The 19,760-nt window shown below is 37.7% G+C and overlaps 1 protein-coding gene across 15 annotated transcripts in view; it reads left to right on the top strand.

Moving 5' to 3' along the window:
• Window positions 1-19,760, top strand: part of RAPGEF6 (Rap guanine nucleotide exchange factor 6) — a 197,088-nt gene that overhangs the window by 115,241 nt on the left and 62,087 nt on the right. For all 15 annotated transcript variants that reach the window (XM_035727570.1, XM_035727566.1, XM_035727571.1 and 12 more), the window contains 4 exons: window positions 3,308-3,472; window positions 6,328-6,435; window positions 8,758-8,961; window positions 11,618-11,726. In XM_035727570.1, coding sequence (XP_035583463.1) covers window positions 3,308-3,472; window positions 6,328-6,435; window positions 8,758-8,961; window positions 11,618-11,726 — 586 coding nt within the window. The remainder of the gene's footprint in view (window positions 1-3,307; window positions 3,473-6,327; window positions 6,436-8,757; window positions 8,962-11,617; window positions 11,727-19,760) is intronic.

Raw genomic sequence — 19,760 nt, 5'->3', positions numbered from 1 at the left:
GTAAATGTGTTATTATTCACTACAAATGCATGAACTTATTAAATAATGTGAAGGACTGATGTCAGATTCATTTTTCCTCAGGAGTCAGGCTATTCTGCAACACTTTTTCTTTTCCTAAACTGATAAATATAAGCTTTATATGTAGAAAAGATGAACATATGGGTGGATTGCCATAGACTATCTTTTTATGGGGGTTCATGTTTTTTTTAATTCTTTAAATAATTACAACCTTAGATAATAGTTGCAAGAACAGTATTGAGCTCCCTCACTCAGAATCCCTAACTGCTCGTTAGCATTTCACTGTGTTTTCTCCATTGTCAGCAATCTTTCTCTGAGTCATTTGAGAACAATCTGGAAGCCTGATGCATCACACCTGAATATTCCATTGTGTATTTCCTAAAAACAACACTCTCCAACACCATGGAACCCTTCAAGTTGGGAAATAAAAATTGATACAGTACAACCATTCAGCCCACAGACCCTATTTAGATTTTCACCGACTATCCCAGCAATGGCTTTGTCCTTTCTCATCCAGCATCTCACCCAGGAACAGTTCATATTCTCAGCAGTTATAAAGAATACACACCTTTTATTCTGTAGTGTCATCCTCAGTGTGGATCTTTCCAATGTTTCCTCATGAGCAGACACAAGTCATGCTTTTCTGGCAGGAATTCCACAGAAATGATGTCCTATTCTTCTCTGTGCATCATATCAGGGAGCATGTAATGTCAACCTGTCCCACCAGTGGTGAAATCTACCTTAATCGTCTGGTCATGTTGATGTCTGTCACATTCGTTCACTGTCAAGTCACCATTATACCCTTTGTAATTGTTAAGTGTTTGGAGGAGAGATGTTTTGACATAGTGTCAGTAAATCCTGCTAACTTCTGTCCTCCACTCTTCCATTGACTCCTGCCTAAAATGAATTCCCCCCCTTTTTTTTTACATTTGTTATCTTTTTCTCTAAGGATGAAAATTATCTTTTCCCCCATCAACTCAGTTATTCTGGCATGGATTTGTGTGTTGTACTCTCTCACCATCATTGTTGTTCCAGTGGTCAGGTTGTCCCAGATTTGGCCAATGGGACTTTCATAAGGCTGACTCCTATATCCTTTTGACATGTCCCCATCATGTTTTGAGAGCTTTCCTATTATCTGGCAAAACAAGATGTTCAGGCTCATCTTGTGCTTTTCCTGTTCCAGCTTTGGAATCAGCCCTTTCTCCAGCGTGCCCTAGATCCTCCTAATGGAGAATAGCATTTAAAAACTAAGATCTTTGGGGAGCCTGGCTGGCTGAGTTGGTGGAGCATGTGACTCTTGATCTTAGGGTTGTGGGTTTGAGCCTCAATTGGGTGGAGAGATTACATAAAAATAAAATCTTTTAGGGACGCCTGGGTGGCTCAGTTGGTTAAGCGTCTGCTTTCAGCTCAGGTCATGATCCCAGGATCCCGGGATCGAGCCCTGAGTCAGGCTCCCTGCTCAGTGGGCAGTTTGTTTCTCCCCCTCCCTTTGCCCCCTCCCACTGTGTCTTTCTGTCTTTCTGTCTCTCTCTCTCTCTCTCTCTCTCATGCTCTCTTGCTCACTCTCTCAAATAAATGAATAAAATCTTTAAAAAAAACCAACAGCAACCACCCAAGGTCTTGGCACTTAGTCTTTCATTCCTAGTTAGGTGTCATTGCTTTTAGAACCTCTGATCAGACACAGCAAGGAAAGATGTGTATTTACTATATAGTGTATTTATATTAAATGTATACTTACAGTTAATGCATATGCATATATAACTTTGTATATGTCTCCATCTATTTATAATAATCATGAGTTCATACGAGGATACCCAGTTCCAGTGCTATACCACAGTTTTTCCTCTCCTTTCTCTTTCCATATTTGTAAATGCCTTCTCCTGCTGTGACTCTTGTTATGCTCTGTGTATGTACTTACTTGCTCATTGTAACCAGTCTCTATCATGCCAGTGTCACCATTCCAGTCATCTCCCTTGCCTGCCAACTCTGCTCACCCTGTCTCCCAGAATCCTACCTTGTTGGGTACTAGTGAGCCCCTTGGTGACATGCCTCTGCATGACTATGGGGCTCACCTTTAAATATAGTTTTGAATATATGGCTTAGTGTCTACAGATATCCTGCCCCAGTGATTTAGCTAGTCAGAATAATAAACTTTCTTTAACATACTGATCAGTTCCTTCCCCGACTTAACTATACATAAATCTAAGAACCAGATTTAAATACCTCAACTCAAGATTGGCCTTTGAAAGTTAAGCCCAATTTGGTACTCTTTGACTTAGATTGTTTTGGAGGGTGGAAGAATAGGAATGACCTGTGGTTGCCTTGTCCCTTAAATATGTTATATGAGAAACCTTACTTTGACTTCCTTCTAGAGAAATGATTTATATACCTTTTTTTAAGTAAATTCTTAGATAACATTATTAGTATTGATGTATGTTTACCATACGGTTATTCTCACCAGTGAAATTGTTTGGGTGAATTGAAATTTGAGGTTATGTACAACAGTTGGTTTTTATATTTGGTTTAACATCTGGTTTATCTTTACATTTGTTCTGTACACACTTTTGAAAAGGCTGCAAAGGTAATAAATTTTAACATTGATTCAGAAGCCTAAAGCAGAGCCGTAGATAAATGTTGTTTACATTCCTTTTTATAAATCTGGAGACAGGCAAGCAGTTAAAACTGAATTAATGAAAAACTATATATAGAACTTCTGGTTCCTCTCAAGATGGTGAACTAGCATGGAGAAACTATAGAAAAAGAAACTTCTTTTCTAGGAAGTAAAAACAACAAAACACACTGTCTTGAACTGGTACGTTGTTCCTATAGCCTGGGGTAGAAGAGATTTGAGGATGATTAAATTTAGAGGAAAGGTTTTTGTTTTGTTTTGCTTTGTTTTGTTTTTTAAGTTTAACTCTGACTTACTCCATCTGGTGGCTTAAGATGTCATTCCCACCCCCACCCCCACCCCAGTTGTAGAAAAAGGCCAGAACAGGGGTAAATCACTGAATTTCAAAAGCCCTGCTAGGATAAAATGACAATTAAAAGCGCTAAAACTGAGTAAATGCTGGTGGGTATTTTCATCCTCTGTCTGTTCTCTCTTTCAACCTCTGGGTGCTGGTGGATTGCAGCCTGTACAGACTACCTTCTCCCACTGCTAAGTATTTTAACAGTGAAACTCTGCTTTGACGAATTGTGTAATAAAGTGACTACAAAGGCAAGTAATCAGTAGAGTGGTTTCCTCGGCTATTTGTTTCTTTTATGATCTTTTCTATCCTTGGATTTTTAGGCAACACCTGAGCGTCTCATTATGCATTTAATAGAAGAACATTCTATTGTGGACCCAACTTATATAGAAGATTTCCTACTAACTTACAGGACATTTCTTCCAAGTCCTTTGGATGTTGGGATCAAACTACTGGAATGGTTTAAAATCGACAACTTACGGGATAAGGTTGGTTTTATAAATATGAAGGGCATGGAAGTGATTTTAACCTATAAATTTTATTCATACAACCTTTTACAGTTGATAAATATTTATTTTGATAACAAAATTTACTTCACCTAAAAAACATAGCTCTACTTAGTTACTTTTGTGGAAAAAAGCATGTGAAAAAGTGGATATAAGTCTTTAAAGTTAATAACTGAAATAGTCTGTGGTATAGCTATAAACTCAGAAAACATGAGAGCTGCATAAGAGTGTTTTTGAACTTTATCAAAATGTTTGTTTCTGAAGGAGATCAGTAAAACACTTAAAACTTAGTAGTTTAGAAAGAATATTCACCAAGTAAATTATTTTCAGGGGAGCGTAGATTGTTTGTAAGCCCCCAAATAAAAATATGTTGATTTTTGAGTTAAAGACTTCATAATCATTTTACAACAATTAGTCTTTTAGATCCTAATATCTCTCTGTTGTGACTTATTTTAAATCTACATTTGAGTATTTTTTTTTTTTGTATTAAACATCGTTTGCTATTTTAAATCATCTTACCTTATTTCACAGTGTGTTTGTACATTCAGTGGAAAGAGTAGCAATACCTCAGCAAATTGGTAGGAAGTTACTTATTTTAAGAAAAATAAAAGTAGGGTCATAATTGCTTGGTATGTCTTTCTGAGTTAAATCTTTTTTTAAATTATGAACATATAATGTATTATTTGTTTCAGGGGTACAGGTGTGTGATTCATCAGTCTTAAACAATACACAGCGCTCACCACAACACATACCCTCCCCAGTGTCCATCATCTGAGTCTTAAAAGAAATAATTAGATGTACCTGGACTCTGGAATTCCATTGTTTAGGAAACTAAAGTGTTTTAAACTACAGACTTGCCTCCCCACCCCCTTTGGAGTTATGTGTAGTTACTTGAGTTCCTGAGGAGATAAAGGTATGCTGAAGAATGAGCAAAAATATGAGTGAGGGACAACTAGATATCCACATGCAAAAGAATGAAATTGGACCATCACCTTACCCCATATACAAAATTAACTCAGAATGAGTCAGAGACCCTAAATACAGGAGCTAAGACTATAAAACTCTTAAAAGAAGAGGTTAAAAAATCATGACCTTCTTAAACTTTTTTGTATTCATATGTATTGTTTAAATCTTTACAATGACATGTGCTGTTTTTACAAAAATAAAATCTTTTATTTTAAAACTTAAGAAAAACCATGACCTTGGATTTGAGATATGCTATCCAAAGCACAAACAACAAAGGACAAAAAACAGATAAGTTAAACTTCATCAAAATTAAAGCCTTAAATTGAAAGAAAAGACAACAAGTGGAATGGGAGAAATATATTTGCAAATCTTATATCTGATAAGGGTCTAGTATCCAGAATGTATAAAGAACCCTTGCAGTTCAACAGCAAAAAGAGAACACAACGTAAAAATGTGTTTGCTAGCCATTTATATATCTTCTTTGGAAAATAACCTATTCAAGCCTTTTGTCCAAGACTGTTTTCCAAAGAAGATATATAAATGGCTAGCAAACACATGAAAAAGATGTTCAACACCATTATTCATAGGGAAGTGCAAATCAAAACCACAGTGAGATTCTCCTTCACACCCACTAGGATGGCTTTTAAAAAGGAAAGGAAGTAACAAGCATTGCCAAAGATATGGATGTGGAGAAAATGGAATTCCCATACATTGTTGGTAGTAATGTAAAATATTATAGCTGCTCTGGAAAACAGTTCGGCATTTCTTCAAAAAGTAAAACTTAGAATTACCAGATAGCCCCACAGTTCTCCTCCTAGGTATTTATCCATAAGAACTGAAAACAGGTATGCAAACAGAAACTTAGATACAGATGTTCATAGCACTACTGACAATAGCCAACAGGTAGAGACCACCCAAATGTCCATAAACTGGTGGATGGGTAATAAACTGTGGTATAGCCATGTAATGAAATGTTACTCAGCCATAAAAGGGAAAAGTAGTACAAGCTGCAATATGGATGAACCTTGAAAACATAATGCTAAGTGAAAGAAGCCAGACACGAGAGGTCACATTTTGTATGAAATATCCAACATAGGCAAAATACACAGAGACAGAAAAGCATATTAGTGGCTGCTTGGAGAGAGGGCAGAAAGTGAGGTGGCTCCGTAATCGGAATGGGGTTTTCTTTTGGGGTGATAAAAATGTTCTGGAACTAGGGAGTGGTGATAGTTGTACACCATTGTGAATGTGCTAAATGCCACTGAGCTGTACACCTTAAAGTGTTTTAAATGGTGGCTTTTATGTGTATTCTACCACAGTTTAAAAAATATGTAACTTAAATTACTTCCATTGTTATGTGCATGATTCAGTTCAGCTTCCATTAACTTTTCTGTTAATCTGTGACGCAAAGTAAGCAAATCACTTTACAGCTTTGAAAAGTCACAGTATAATGAAGTAAGTTCAGATGTGCTTATGTTAGGACTTGGTTAAACATGTGCTTGGCTATATAAACACTTTTGATACGATTGCCTCCCCTTAGAAGCTCACGTTTTAGGATACTGTCTGAGGTATACATTCTATGTACTTCTTACAGCTTAGCATGCAGGTTTATGGTGGGTTTTTTGTTTTGTTTTGTTTTTTCACGAGGGTACAGTCTTGGCGCTCTCTGTTGCTTGTGTCCCCCAGGAAACAAAAGGTCAAAATAAACCATGCCTCTCTGTAAGAATGAACCTTTTGCATGCGGGATAGGGGGTGAAGGGATTAGCCATGAAGTTCCATTCCCCCTCAGTTCTTGGACATGCTTTTGGAATATATTTCTGCAGAAAGAATGCCTCTCATAACTGTATGCTCCCTCCTTCATGTTTCCACAGGTAACACGGATTGTGTTATTATGGGTAAATAATCATTTTAATGATTTTGAAGGTGATCCTGCTATGACTCGATTTCTGGAAGAATTTGAAAAAAATCTGGAAGATACAGTAAGACTCAAAAGAATTTATCTTCTTCAAGGTTTAGGGATTTTCCTCATCCCCAAATAACAGCAACTCAGAACAACGTTTATCTTCTGTGTCTTGAATGTCTGCTCTGAGAACTCCACATTTATATTCTAGATTCTGCTCATTCTCTGCCACTAACCCAAGGGAAAATCTGGCTTCCTCCTGACTCTTCTGTTTTCGTTTTAAGACTAATGAGAATGCTATCTGCAGTCACCCAAGCTTATGAACTCTGGTGTATATGTGGGCCCCTTCTCTCTTTTCCTTGAATTCCCTGACCCAGGTGTTCATTCGTTGCTAAAGGCACCTAAGTTACTAATTGTTGCAGTTCACATATTCCCTATAGTCCCTTTCTCTCTGCCATTCCTTTTTTACTCCCCATTTAAGTCCTCATTTCATCATGCCTCATCTGTTGTAATAGCTAGCTAATTTTAGTTCTGGTATTTTTTCTAGTCCATTTTATGTGGCCAAAGATTGTTTTTAAACTATAAATGAGAATGAATACTTCTCTTTGTCAGTAAACTAAAGCATCTCCTACCAAAGTAATTCCTCATCCATATTCAGGTTCCTCACTGTAGGTGAGTCTTTTTCAGTCTTTTTATCTGTGCCCCCTTGATTTTAACCAACCAGATTATTTTATATTTACCAGTTCTCAGGTTTGAATTCTTTTCTTCTAGTGTTGCTATTTGAACTCTGTGCAACTTTCAAGGCCTATTTTATGTATCAGTGCTACATTAGGCATTCTGAGTCTCCCTTCTGCATCTGATTTCACTTGTTCTAAATATACAACACCTAAGATAATCCCCTCAAGGTCCTCTTAACTTTCACAGTTGCTATTTATAATTCCATTTACTCTGTCACATAAAAACTTTGAATTGCAACTGGATTTATGTCCTCCAACCAACTTGAAATTTTAGGAAGTAAATTAATAATCAGCTCTGGAGTTAGTTTGCCTGAATTAACATTTAAATTATACCACTTGTTAGACATGTAAACTTGGACAAGTAGCCCAGCCCTTTATGCAATTGTCTTTTTAAGTTAGTAGCCCCTAGTTTCTGGGGATTGTTATAGGATTATAATGAGCTAATGAATGTAACAGTCGGGGGGAAAAGAAACCTGGCACATTGCAAATGCCCAAGAACCATTGCTGTTACTCAGTGTAAGTGGATAGAGTTGAAAAAAGGACACATAGGCAGATTTCTGTCCGTTCCCTTACCTCTGAGTTTCTATAGCCTTCTCAGCAGCCCTTCGGCTCTGTGCAAAATGGGAAGAATGAATAGAGACAGGGGAACTTGATTAAGAGGCTGTAGAAGCTTACTACCATCATTTGGATTTTCCAATGCTGGCTGTACAGATATTTACGGGCTAATGGAAAATAGATATTGCCTTACAATCATGGGATTTCTTTTTTGATAATCATTCAGTCATCAGGGCGCCTGGGTGGCTCAGATGGTTAAGCGTCTGCCTTCAGCTCAGGTCATGATCCCAGGGTCCTGGTATCGAGTCCCGCATCAGGCTCCCTGCTCCTTGGGAGCCTGCTTCTCCCTCTGCCTCTCTCTCTCTCTCTTTCTCTCTCGCTCTGTCTCTCATGAATAAATAAATAAAATCTTTAAAAAAAAAAATCATTCAGTCATCAGGTATTTATTCAGTTCTACTTTATACTTCCAGGGTGTTGGGAGTATAGGATCAGAACAGGTGTAAGGCTTGGCCGCTGTCCTGAAGAAACTTTAGCTGCTTTTTATAGGCGTGAGATTTACACATACTATGCTATTTGAGAAGAGTTGAATATTAAATTGGTATTAAAATCTGAAAGTGAGAATATTACTAAGGTTAAGAAAGATCTAAAATAATATAGGAATAATATACCCAGAGACGTAGTAGGGACTTGAATGTATTTTTCAGTATGACTGTATTCAGAAAGGTGGTTCAGGTCTTTTAAGGTTTTAAATGAAGGTTTATAAAGATTCTGGATTTATGTAATAGCCAGGAGATGAGCAAGGTAGGAAAGTTCAGGCCATAAGAAGTAACGTTTTGTCTTCCCTCTCTAAATGAGACATCATTTTAAACTCTTTTCTAACCTGTGATTATCGAGCAGTTTTTAAAAAATTGTATTGCAAGGTCATCTTCTTGACAGTGCTCTGGGGTGGAAGTTTTCCCTCCTTCGGTTTTATTTACACTGGCTTACATGTTCTTTACTCTGTATTTCATCAAGGTAACTCAGATTCTCATAATTTTAGGTGATTTTTAAAAGCCTATAGGAATAGATACATAAATTTATGTACATTATACCCTTTTTTACTTTTTTAGAAAATGAATGGTCATCTCCGGTTATTGAATATTGCCTGTGCTGCAAAGGCCAAATGGAGACAGGTGGTGCTGCAAAAGGCTTCCCGGGAGTCCCCTCTACATTTCAGCCTTAACGGAGGGAGTGAGAAGGGGTTTGGTATTTTTGTTGAAGGAGTAGAACCTAGTAGCAAAGCTGCTGATGCTGGACTGAAACGTGGTGATCAGGTAAGTAAATAACCACCCACGTGAATTAAAACCTTTTTGGAAGTAATATGTCTGTTGCTTTTTTTCACATGTGATATTTCTTCAAGTAAGCATGATCAACTTAAGGAAATTCAAATAAAAATTAAAATGAGGGGTGCCTGGGTGGCTCAGTCGGTTAAGTGTCTGCCTTCACCTGAGGTTGTGATCTCGGGGTCCAGGGATCGAATCTCTGCTCGGTAGGGAGTCTGTTTCTCCCTCTACCCGCCCCCCCACCTGTGCTTGTTGCTCGTGTGCATGCTCTCTCTCTCAAATAAATGAAATCTTTACAAATAAAAAAATAAAAATTTAAATGTAAGTGGCCAAAGATTACCATAAATGATGGTTTCAGCTTAAATAGTGTTCATCTGGTAACAGACCTACATCCATAAGCAGAGGAAGCCAGGTGAGCGACTAGGAGAAAGGAGACACTAGGAAGAAGTTGGTGGGGATTTATTCTCTCCATTAAGACTTCAGGTAGCTGTAGAGCGAGCAATGTATTCCCAGATGTGATTCCTGACAACCTTGTTACTTAAAAATGTAATTCCTAAGCCCACCTCGGTTCTATTAATCGTACTAGTCACATTCTCCAGAGATGAGCTCTAGGAATCTGTATTTTTAACACAGCTCTCTAGGTGATTCTCAGGCACACCAAAGAGCAGTTTTTCAAGTTCAGGTGAATCACTTGGGAAGGTTATGTTTTCCCATTTTAAAATTCTATTAGTTCATTTACTCATTTAGAATGTAGCTTTATTTTACTTTTAACCATACTAATGCACTTTCCTCTTAAAATAATGAATGCATTCACATTATAAAAAGTTCTACACTGCAGAGCAGGGTTCTCAACCAGGAGTGATTTTCTCCCTCAGGAAACATTTGGCATGTCTGGAGATATTTTTGATTCTCATGACCTAGGGGTTGCTACTAGCATCTAGTGGATAGAGGCCAAGGATGCTGCTGAGCAGCCTACAACATGCTGCAACAGCGCATCCCTCACAGTAAAGAGTTATCCAGCCCAAATATCAAAGGGGTTAAGAAACTGATTTAGAGTTATAATGATCCCCTTCTTCCCCTAAGGGAAATTTTTAAAAATAAAGATTTCTGGGCCTAACTCCGCTCTAGTCATTGAGAATATCTAGTAGCTAGAATTCTAGAGTTAGTGTATTTATTGTTCTAGTATTTTATTTTAAATACATTTAAGCATCTCATTCTTCACAGAAAAGAAAACCATGAAATCAAATGATTTCACTCTTGAGAGAAAATTTATCAGCTTTTTACTTCTTTCCTCAGTTCTTTAAAATAACAGTTATTTTAAAATTATCTGAAATTTTAGATTAGCTATTAAGTCATTTTTAACATTGTTTATCTTCTTTTAAGAATACTTTTGACATTTGCATTAAGTTTCGTGAGTTTTATCACTAACAACTGTGTAGACATTTATAACTGTCTCACTGATTTCATTGATCACCTCCATTTCATCTATGCCCTGTGTCTCCATTATTGTGCTTCATTTCACAGTTGTCTTCTAGTACTACTGGTACCTTTTCTAGTACTTTTCTCAGAAAGGGCCAAATAGGTACTATAGTTTTATGTGTCCTTGCATGTCTGATAATGCTCTTGTTCAGTGTAGTATAATATTCTTTGGTCAGTTATTTTTTCCCTGAGAACTTTGATGTTAGAGAAAAGTATCACATTATTTTAGTATGGCCCAAGAGAAGTCCAAGCCAATCTTTATTTTTCTTTTCTAGCTTTGTTTGTCCCACTACCCACTACTGCACAGTGATGCTTACAGATTGTTCTCTGTCCTTGGAATTCAAAATTTTCATTGGGCTGTGTTAAGTCTCTTTATTATCTTTTCATGGTACTAGATGAACCAGTTTAGTATGTAGACTCGAGACTTTTTTCAACCCTGAATTTTACTTCTGTGATTTTTTTTTTTTCTTTTCATGGTATTTTGCTTCTTAATCTTTCTTTTATCCTGTTGGAATCATTGTGTCAATCCTTCATATCTGTCCTCTACGGTCCTTTTCTTTTTTTTTTTTATTATGTTTATCTCTTAATCCTTTTTTGTTAGAACTAGTATTTTTTAAGAAACTTTATGTATGGTTTTGAGGTACAGCCAAGTTTGGGAAGCCCTGCTGTGAAGGTTGAGCCATGTCATGTGGAAGAACTCATCACAGTGGTGCTTTTTGCTTGACTTGCTGGTTCATTCATTGTCAGGAAATACATAGATGTATTCAGAGTATCACTTTCGAATGAGTTATCTCTCTTAAATGCAGTAAATTTGCATTTAGAAAATTTCAATAAAATTTGTGCATATATACACAGGCACTAATTTTTATCATCTGATCTGACATTAAAATTTTTCCTTCCTATATAAGCCATACTGTGTTTTTTTTTTAAAGTCTTTAATATGATCTTAGAGGGAATGCACTTTCAAAAAATGTTTTCAGTAGATATTTGAGGAAATACAATAAAGAGAAAAAAAATTAAGTAATAACCCCACTTCTCACAGAGATAACCATTGTTCACATAAGGTGGGTGCATTTTCAAGTTTCATTTTTTTCACCATTAAACTTAAGGTTGCAGAAGTAACTAATATTTTTGTCGTAATTTATATTTTACAAATGTTTTTCTCAAGATAATGGAAGTAAATGGACAAAACTTTGAAAATATTACATTTGTGAAGGCCCTTGAAATTTTAAGGAATAATACTCATCTTGCACTTACTGTGAAGACCAACATTTTTGGTGAGTTTTGTTGTAAAAACAGGCTTGTTTTTTTGGTTTGTTTGGTAATAAAGAAAAAAATAACAAAATGTAAACAGGTTCTCTCTGCGCTCTTAGATAAACATTTTTAGGATCCTTAATATTGAGATATGGTACTATGTATTCTAGAATTTTCATTTTTCATTATTTGTATTATTTTGATGTCTTAGAAATAAGATTTAAAATAGGTGTAGAAGTATGTTCAGTTAGTCATTTATGAAATGTCTTCTGGGGAGGTATTATGTACTTTGCTGGGAGGCACAGTGAGTGAAACTTAGAATGATCTGAATGAAGCATAAAAGTCATAGTCGTTTATTTCCCCTGCTAATGTGCACATCATAGTACTGCTAAAGTTTTAACTGCCTTTTTGAAATAAAATATGAATGCTAGATTAGCTGTTTCGTGAAAATGAATTGAGTAAAACAATCAATGAACTCCAGATTTTTAATAATGGTGTACTCTACCTTTCTATTTAAAATGCTGATTACTGTGTCTGCAGTGCGTTTTGATCATGCTTCTGTTTGAATGAAGCAAAGACTAAGCTTGTACTTGCATTTTGTTTTCTTTTAGGGAAGACTTACTGTAACTTCGTTTCATTAGATACCAGAGGATATTCTCTGAAATTCTGAGAAGGGCAACAATAAAAACAGTATAATTGAAAATTATCAAAGAAAATTTAAGGGTCTTTATGAAGTAAGGGGGAAAAATTCGTATAGGTCATTTCGGTTGCAATTTGAAACTAGGAGTTGAATTTAAAAGCTGTGCCTATGGAAAAGGAAGTGTTTTATTTTTTCACTTTGACTCCTCCTTATACTGCACTTAGTCATAGTGAAAAATGAAACATTTGGTATTTTTCCTCTTTTCACTTGAGTCTTTTCTACTGAATTATATCCTCTTAAATCTGATACATAACTGTCTATTTGCAGTTTCTCAATACTATACTTTTTAGTGTAAAATAAGTAAGCCTTCACAGTTTCTGGATTTCTTGAGTTTGTACTAGTATCTAGAAACAAAACTTGTGGGTTAAATTTAAAAAATTCTGATTTTGTAAAATAGGAAAGCAGAGCTTGCTCTGACACTTAGAGCAAATGATTCTCCAAGCTTGACTTTCTCCAGCTGTATTTCATAAGGCTCTTATACGGATCAAACACCTTTAACTTTTTGTGCCAGCACGTAATAATTAATAACTGGTATCAACTATTATGTATAAAAACATAGAGATAGTAAATTTGGTGGTTAATACCATGACCCCTGGAAGACAGAAAAAGGAGATATGAAGGATATAAAAGGCAAGGAAGCCACAACCTTAGAACTCCTTGAGTGGTGAGAAACAATTGCCCTGCAGAACTCTAGATTGGATGTGGCACAGGGTAGGCGTTATGTGGTACTGCAAAAGGGGCCCGTGTCCTCAACACCTTGTTCCTTATCCTAGGCAAAGTATGGTCAGTGACTTTTACCCCAAACAAAACACCTAAGAGTATCTCAAAGGAATATTAATAAAACATTTGTAGAAATGGAGCATTTTAGTCTGGATGTCATACCTGGAATAAAGTCCTAGTAACTCTGGCATTACAGTGAAGAAAGGTTGCACAGTTAGGTCGTCCTATACAGAACTCACAGTCAGAACACCTGCAAATAGGAGAGGTCCCTGGGTGGCTCAGTCAGTTAAGTGTCTGCCTTCAGCTCAGGTCATGATCCCTGGGTCCCGGGATCGAGTCCCACATTGGGCTCCCTGCTTAGTGGGGAGTCTGCTTGTTGCTTTCCTCTGCTACTTCCTCTGCTTGTGTGTGTGTGCGCATGCGTCCATGTGTGCACACTCTCTCTCTTTCTCAAAATCTTTTTAAAAGAAAGCAAGAGAGAGAAAGAAACACCTACAATTAGGAAAGCTGGCCAGAAGACAGATTTGTTTAGATGATACCAGAGCAAATCATATTTGGTCATTTTGTGTTAATTAAAACTGATAGCCAGGCATAGGAGAATCAGAATCATTGAGGAAGCATGGTGGGGAACCTAATAAGTAAGCTTACAGATTCTGGAGAAAATAGTTAAGAGAGAAGAAAAACATTTCCAGAACTGTGCTCAGAGAGATTTAAAAATTCATCTCTTAAAACAAGAACAGGGTATTAGGAAAAAAGGAACAGTCCCTGAGAAAGAAATAACTCAGAGTGACTTAAAACATGGCAGCAAAGACAAAAACATTCAGTAGAGGGAGTAGGTAATAAAGTTGAGGAAGTCTCCCAGACTATAGAACAACAACAATAAATAGCATTGAGCATTATTGCAGGAAATCTGAAAGAAAATGTGGAGAATAAAGTATTCATGCAGCAGTAGTAGAGACTATCCCAGAGTGAAAGAAGGATGTGACTCTTCTAATTCAAAGGTCCACCTAAACTCTGTGCAGAATGAATTAAAGAAACTTGTTTTAACATTCTGTTTCCAGTATTGACTGAGAACAACCAGGAAAGTTAGATAAATATAAAAAGTAGCTACGACAAAGTATAAAAATTCAAGAAGAGAGCTAAGAACTACCTGATACAGAACAGAGAGAGAATCAGACCAGAAAGAGGTGAACTGAAGCTGTGTGTGCTCTGGGACATTCACCAGTACAGAAAAGCACCCAAGAGACAGCCTTTTTGGGTAATGGACTCCCAGGAAAAGACTAAAGAGTTGGAATCCTGCAGTTGCTAGGAGAACAAAGTCTGCATGTGTTACATCCCTTCCCCCCTCACTGAAACTGTACCCCAAAAGGATGTCTTTTTTCCCATGGACATTTTCAGTCCATAGATTGTAGCTGAGAAAAGGAACTGCTGGATAAAATATCAGAGGCTTCTAGTTTAGAGAGCCCACCAGGGCCAGACCACTCTCACATAACAGCGTTTATTGAGGATTGGGACCTTGAACGGCTAACTCTGAAGTGGATGTAGGCTGTACTCTAAGCAGCTCAGAAGGACCTCAAGTTTTGGCCCTGTCTCTAGCCATGGACATCAGGTGCCTGGCAAAAGAACATAAAAATCCTCTTTTGAGGATTCTAGCAGTAACCTCTTATTTGTAAAAATAATTTTTCAAGTACAGAGTCAAGCAAACAATCAAAGATTGTGAGGCTCTCTTAAAAGTCAGTGTAATCGGGGCGCCTGGGTGGCTCAGTTGGTTAAGCGACTGCCTTCGGCTCAGGTCATGATCCTGGAGTCCCGAGATCAAGTCCCACATCGGGCTCCCTGCTCGGCGGGGAGTCTGCTTCTCCCTCTGACCCTCCTCCCTCTCGTGCTCACTATCTCTCATTCTCTCTCTCTCAAATAAATAAAATCTTTAAAAAAAAAAAAAAAAGTCAGTGTAATCCACAACCAACAGAGACAGAACTAGAGGAGCTCCAGAATATCAAACACAGACTATGAGGTAACTGTCTTATATCTGTGAAGATAAAAATCAAATTAAGGGTTCCATTTACAGGTGAGATGGAGTAAACACATGCCACCCTTTATTTCCCCACTAAGCCCAAAAATAAAACCTGGCCAGAATCGTGATCCACCCACTGAAGAACTTGAAAAATTCAAAGTCCCACTACCAGCAGTGAATTAATCCTTTTTTTTTTTTTTTAAATCCAGTATCCCCTGAGCTGGCAAGCTGAAACCTGGATGTGTACAAACCAATAAGGATTCAGGAAAAAGCTGATTTGAGGAGTGAGAAAAGGAATTCCCACAGTTTTTTTTCCCCCCCTTTTTTTCTCCATTCTGTCAGGCCTCAGCCGCCAAGTAATCCAGTAGCATTGACAGTAGCCTGCAACACAAGGCTGCACAAGCCAGAATTCTGAGGAAGGGGAACCTTCTTCACCCTTTAGTGGAGCTGTGGCTCCAAGAAGGCAAGGCCAACTTCATTGTTGTTTTCCCACACTCTCTCTGTCCTCCTCTTCCTTGGCCCCTAAAGTGCTACAGTGGGCAGTTTATTAGTTTATTTCTAGAGGACTGAAAAGGTTAATCTAAGGATAGTAGGTTGATAACTGAGATGGAGGAAGGAGACAACCCATAAAGTTTATGAGATCCTGGGCTCACCTCCATCCTTTGTGTGCATGGATGTGATCCTACTTAGCATACCAGAGACTTGGAGAACTGACAGGCCAGTAGACACACCTCTGCCCACAAAGCAGACAGATGGAGATAGCATTCCAAAGCTTTCCAAACTGAACATGGGAACCACAGCCCACAGAAGGCTAAACAAAGATAGCATCATGTTCCATAACTTATAAACAGGACTCAGAGCAATTTTAACTATAACAAGGATCCCTTAGTACAAGTCTCTTTATTTTGTTTGGGCTTGGTGGAACTTTTGAATTTGTGCATTGATGTCTCATCACTTTAGAAGTTTTGTGGCCATTAATGACTTGAGATACTGCCTTTGCTACTATGTCTTCTTTCCATGTGAGAGATCATTTACTTATGTGTTAAAAGATCTGTGTCCCATGCATCTCTTAGAGTCTGTTCTGTTCTTTCCATTTTTTTCCCCTACTTGGGCTTCAGTTTGGATATTTTCTAATGACCTACGTTTAAGCAAAGTTTTCCTGTTTTCTTCTGTGTCCAGTGTGCTGTTGAATACATGCAGTGAGCTTAATTTTAGATAATTTTTTAGTTCTAGAATTCCCATTTGAATCTCTTTTATAAATTCCAGTTCTCTGTTGTACCATGTCTTCATCCATTTTATCTCTTCCCTATATTTTCTTTATTTATAATGGTTATTACAAAACTCTGTGTGTTAATTCCAAAATTGGGTTTTTATTCTCTGTGCCCCCCCTTCCCAGTTATCATTTTGTCTTACAATTTTTTTTTTTTTTTGGTGTGCTGTACTTAGTATATAAAGAAACCTAAGCAAGTAGGAAAATATTTTTTCATAGAAAGGATTTGCCATTTCCTCTGGTTAAGCATATAAGGAAGGTAAGGGGAATTGGGCTGGGTGAGGCTGGGTTACAAAATTACTTAAAATGTATCCAGGTTTCAAACTGAGAGTGAGATTTGTCATGTGCTTGATGCAGGCCCCATCTCTAATGGAACTTTGTCTCTGAGCTCAGAGAGATTGTGGGAAATTGTACTCTGCTTTGTCAGCCTTGTCCTGGTACCCTCATCCCCAATCTCTACCTAAGGCATGGCTTTTGGTTCAGAGTCTGGTGGCTTTTTGTCTTTTTTTTGTTTAAGTTCAGCCCTTCAGAAATTTTGAGCTTTGCTTTTGAGCCTCCCTCCCCAAGCAGGTAAATACGTCATGTGTTTGTTGCACATCCATCCCTGTTGTGTGACTTTGTCTCCTAAGTACCGTGAGACTATACAAAATTTCCAACCAGTCCCCAGCCTCCTGCATTGTTTTTTTTTTTTGTTTTTGTTTTTGTTTTTTGTTTTTTGTTTTTATATATTTGAGAGAGAGAATGAGATATAGAGAGCACATGAGAGGGGGGAGGGTCAGAGGGAGAAGCAGACTCCCTGCCGAGCAGGGAGCCCGATGCGGGACTCGATCCCGGGACTCCAGGATCATGACCTGAGCCGAAGGCAGTCGCTTAACCAACTGAGCCACCCAGGCGCCCCTCCTGCATTGTTTTAAGAGTAGTTATGTCCCATGGAGGAAGGCAGCACTGCTTTGGGGCTTCTTTGTATTCCAGTTTTTAGGCCAGTACTTGAAGCCCTTAGAAATTATTTTTCCTCTAGTAGAGCCCCTCTACCTCATTGCCACTTCGTGTTTAGAGAAGAAAACAACAGGCAATCTCAGTTGACCATGTTCTTGCCTTGGACTTTTACCTCATCTGTTCCTCTTAGCTTTCACAGCTTTCTGACATCTTTGAAAAATCTCACCACTCAGATAATTATTAGCATTTTAATGTTTTAATAAAAGTAATACATGTGTATGTTTTGAAAATTAAAACATTAAAGAAAGGTATACAGTGGACCCTACTGTGTATAGTATTCTGGATCTTTGCACAGGAGTTGATAAAGATTTATTTCTTGTGAATTGTTGAATAGAAATCTATTGCAGTATTACTATAATCTGTTGAGCTAATGTGATATTGATGGGTGTTTTAGGTTGTTTCCAGTTTTTGCTATTTATAGTGTTGAAATAAAAATCTTTTGTACTTTTATGCTTATGTAGATATACCTGTAAGATAAATTTCTCATAGTGGAATTAATTTTGACAGTACTGCACTTTGACTTTCCAAAAGTTTATCCCAATCTACACATACTTTTATTTACCATTGTATAAGAATGCCTCTGCAGTGGGTATAATCAACTTTATGGTTATTGATGCACATCTTTTAATTTAATTTAATTTTATTATGTTTGTCACCATATAATACATCACCACTTTTTGATGCAGTGATCCACGATTCATTGTTTTCGTACAACACCCAGTGCTCCATGCAGTACGTGCCCTCCTTAGTACCCATCACCGGGCTGACCCATCCCCCACCCCCCTCCCCTCTAAAACCCTCAGTTTGTTTCTCAGAGTCCATAGTCTCTCATGGTTCGTCTCTCCCTCCGATTTCCCCTCCTTCCTTTCTCCCTTCCTTCTCCTAATGTCCTCCATGCTATTCCTTATGTTCTACAAATAAGTGAAACCATATGATAATTGACTTTCTCTGCTTGACTTATTTCACTTACCATAATCCCCTCCAGTCCCATCCATGTTGGTGTAAAAGTTGGGTATTCATCCTTTCTGATGGCTGAGTAATATTCCATTGTATATATGGAACACATCTTCTTTATCCGTTCATCTGTTGAAGGGCATCTCGCCTCTTTCCACAGTTTGGCTATCGCGGACATTGCTGCTATGAACATTGGGGTGCATATGGCCATTTTCACTACATCTGTGTCTTTGGGGTAAATGCCAAGTAGTGCAATTGCTGGGTCATAGGGTAGCTCTATTTTTAATTTTTTGAGGAATCTCCACACTGTTTTCCAAAGTGACTGTACCAACTTACATTCCCACCAACAGTGTAAGAGGGCTCCCCTTTCTCCACAACCTCTCCAACATTTGTCGTTTCTTGCCTTGTCAGTTTTTGCCATTCTTACGGTGTAAGGTGGTGTCTCAGTGTGGTTTTGATTTGAATTTCCCTGAGGGCTAATGATGAACATTTTTTCATGTGTCTGTTAGCCATTTGTATGTCTTCTTTGGAGAAGTGTCTGTTCATGTCTTCTGCCCATTTTTTGACTTGATTATTTGCTTTTTGGGTATTGAGTTTGAGAAGTTCTTTAGAGATCTTGGATACCAGCCCTTTATCTGTAGTGTCATTTGCAAATATCTTCTCCCATTCTGTGGGTTACCACTTTGTTGACTGTTTCCTTTGCTGTGCAGAAGCTTTTTATCTTGATAAAGTCCCAAAAGTTCATTTTTGCTTTTGTTTCACTAGCCTTTGGAGATGTATCTTGAAAGAAGTTGCTGTGGCCAGTGTCAAAGAGGTTACTGCCTATGTTCTCCTCTAGGATTTTGATGGATTCCTGTCTCATATTGTGGTCTTTCATCGTTTTGAGTTTATTTTTGTGTGTGATGTTAGAGAATGGTCAAGTTTCATTCTTCTGTGTATAGCTGTCCAATTTTCCCATCACCATTTATTGAAGAGGCTTTTTTCCATTGCATATTTTTTCCTCCTTTGTCAAAGATTATTTGACCATAGAGTGAGGGTCCAAATCTGAGCTCTCTATTCTGTTCCATTGGTCCATATGTCTGTTTTTGTGCCATGCTGTCTTGGTGATCACTGCTTTGTAATATAGCTTGAAATCGGGTAGTGTGATGTCCCTGGCTCTGTTTTTCTTTTTCAACATTTCCTTGGCGATTCGGGGTGTTTTCTGATTCCATACAAATTTTAGGATTGTTTGTTCCAGCACTTTGAAAAATGTCATTGGAATTTTGATTGGGATGGCGTTGAAGGTATAGATTGCTCTGGGTAGCATAGACATTTTAACAATGTTTATTCTTCTGATCCATGAGCATGGAATGTTTTTCCATCTTTTTGTGTCTTCTTCAATTTCTTTCATGAGTGTCTGTAGT

The sequence above is a fragment of the Zalophus californianus genome, chromosome 5 (assembly GCF_009762305.2).
Source record: "Zalophus californianus isolate mZalCal1 chromosome 5, mZalCal1.pri.v2, whole genome shotgun sequence".
Classification (NCBI taxonomy): domain Eukaryota; kingdom Metazoa; phylum Chordata; class Mammalia; order Carnivora; family Otariidae; genus Zalophus; species Zalophus californianus.
This window is presented reverse-complemented; position numbering and strand designations above follow the sequence as displayed.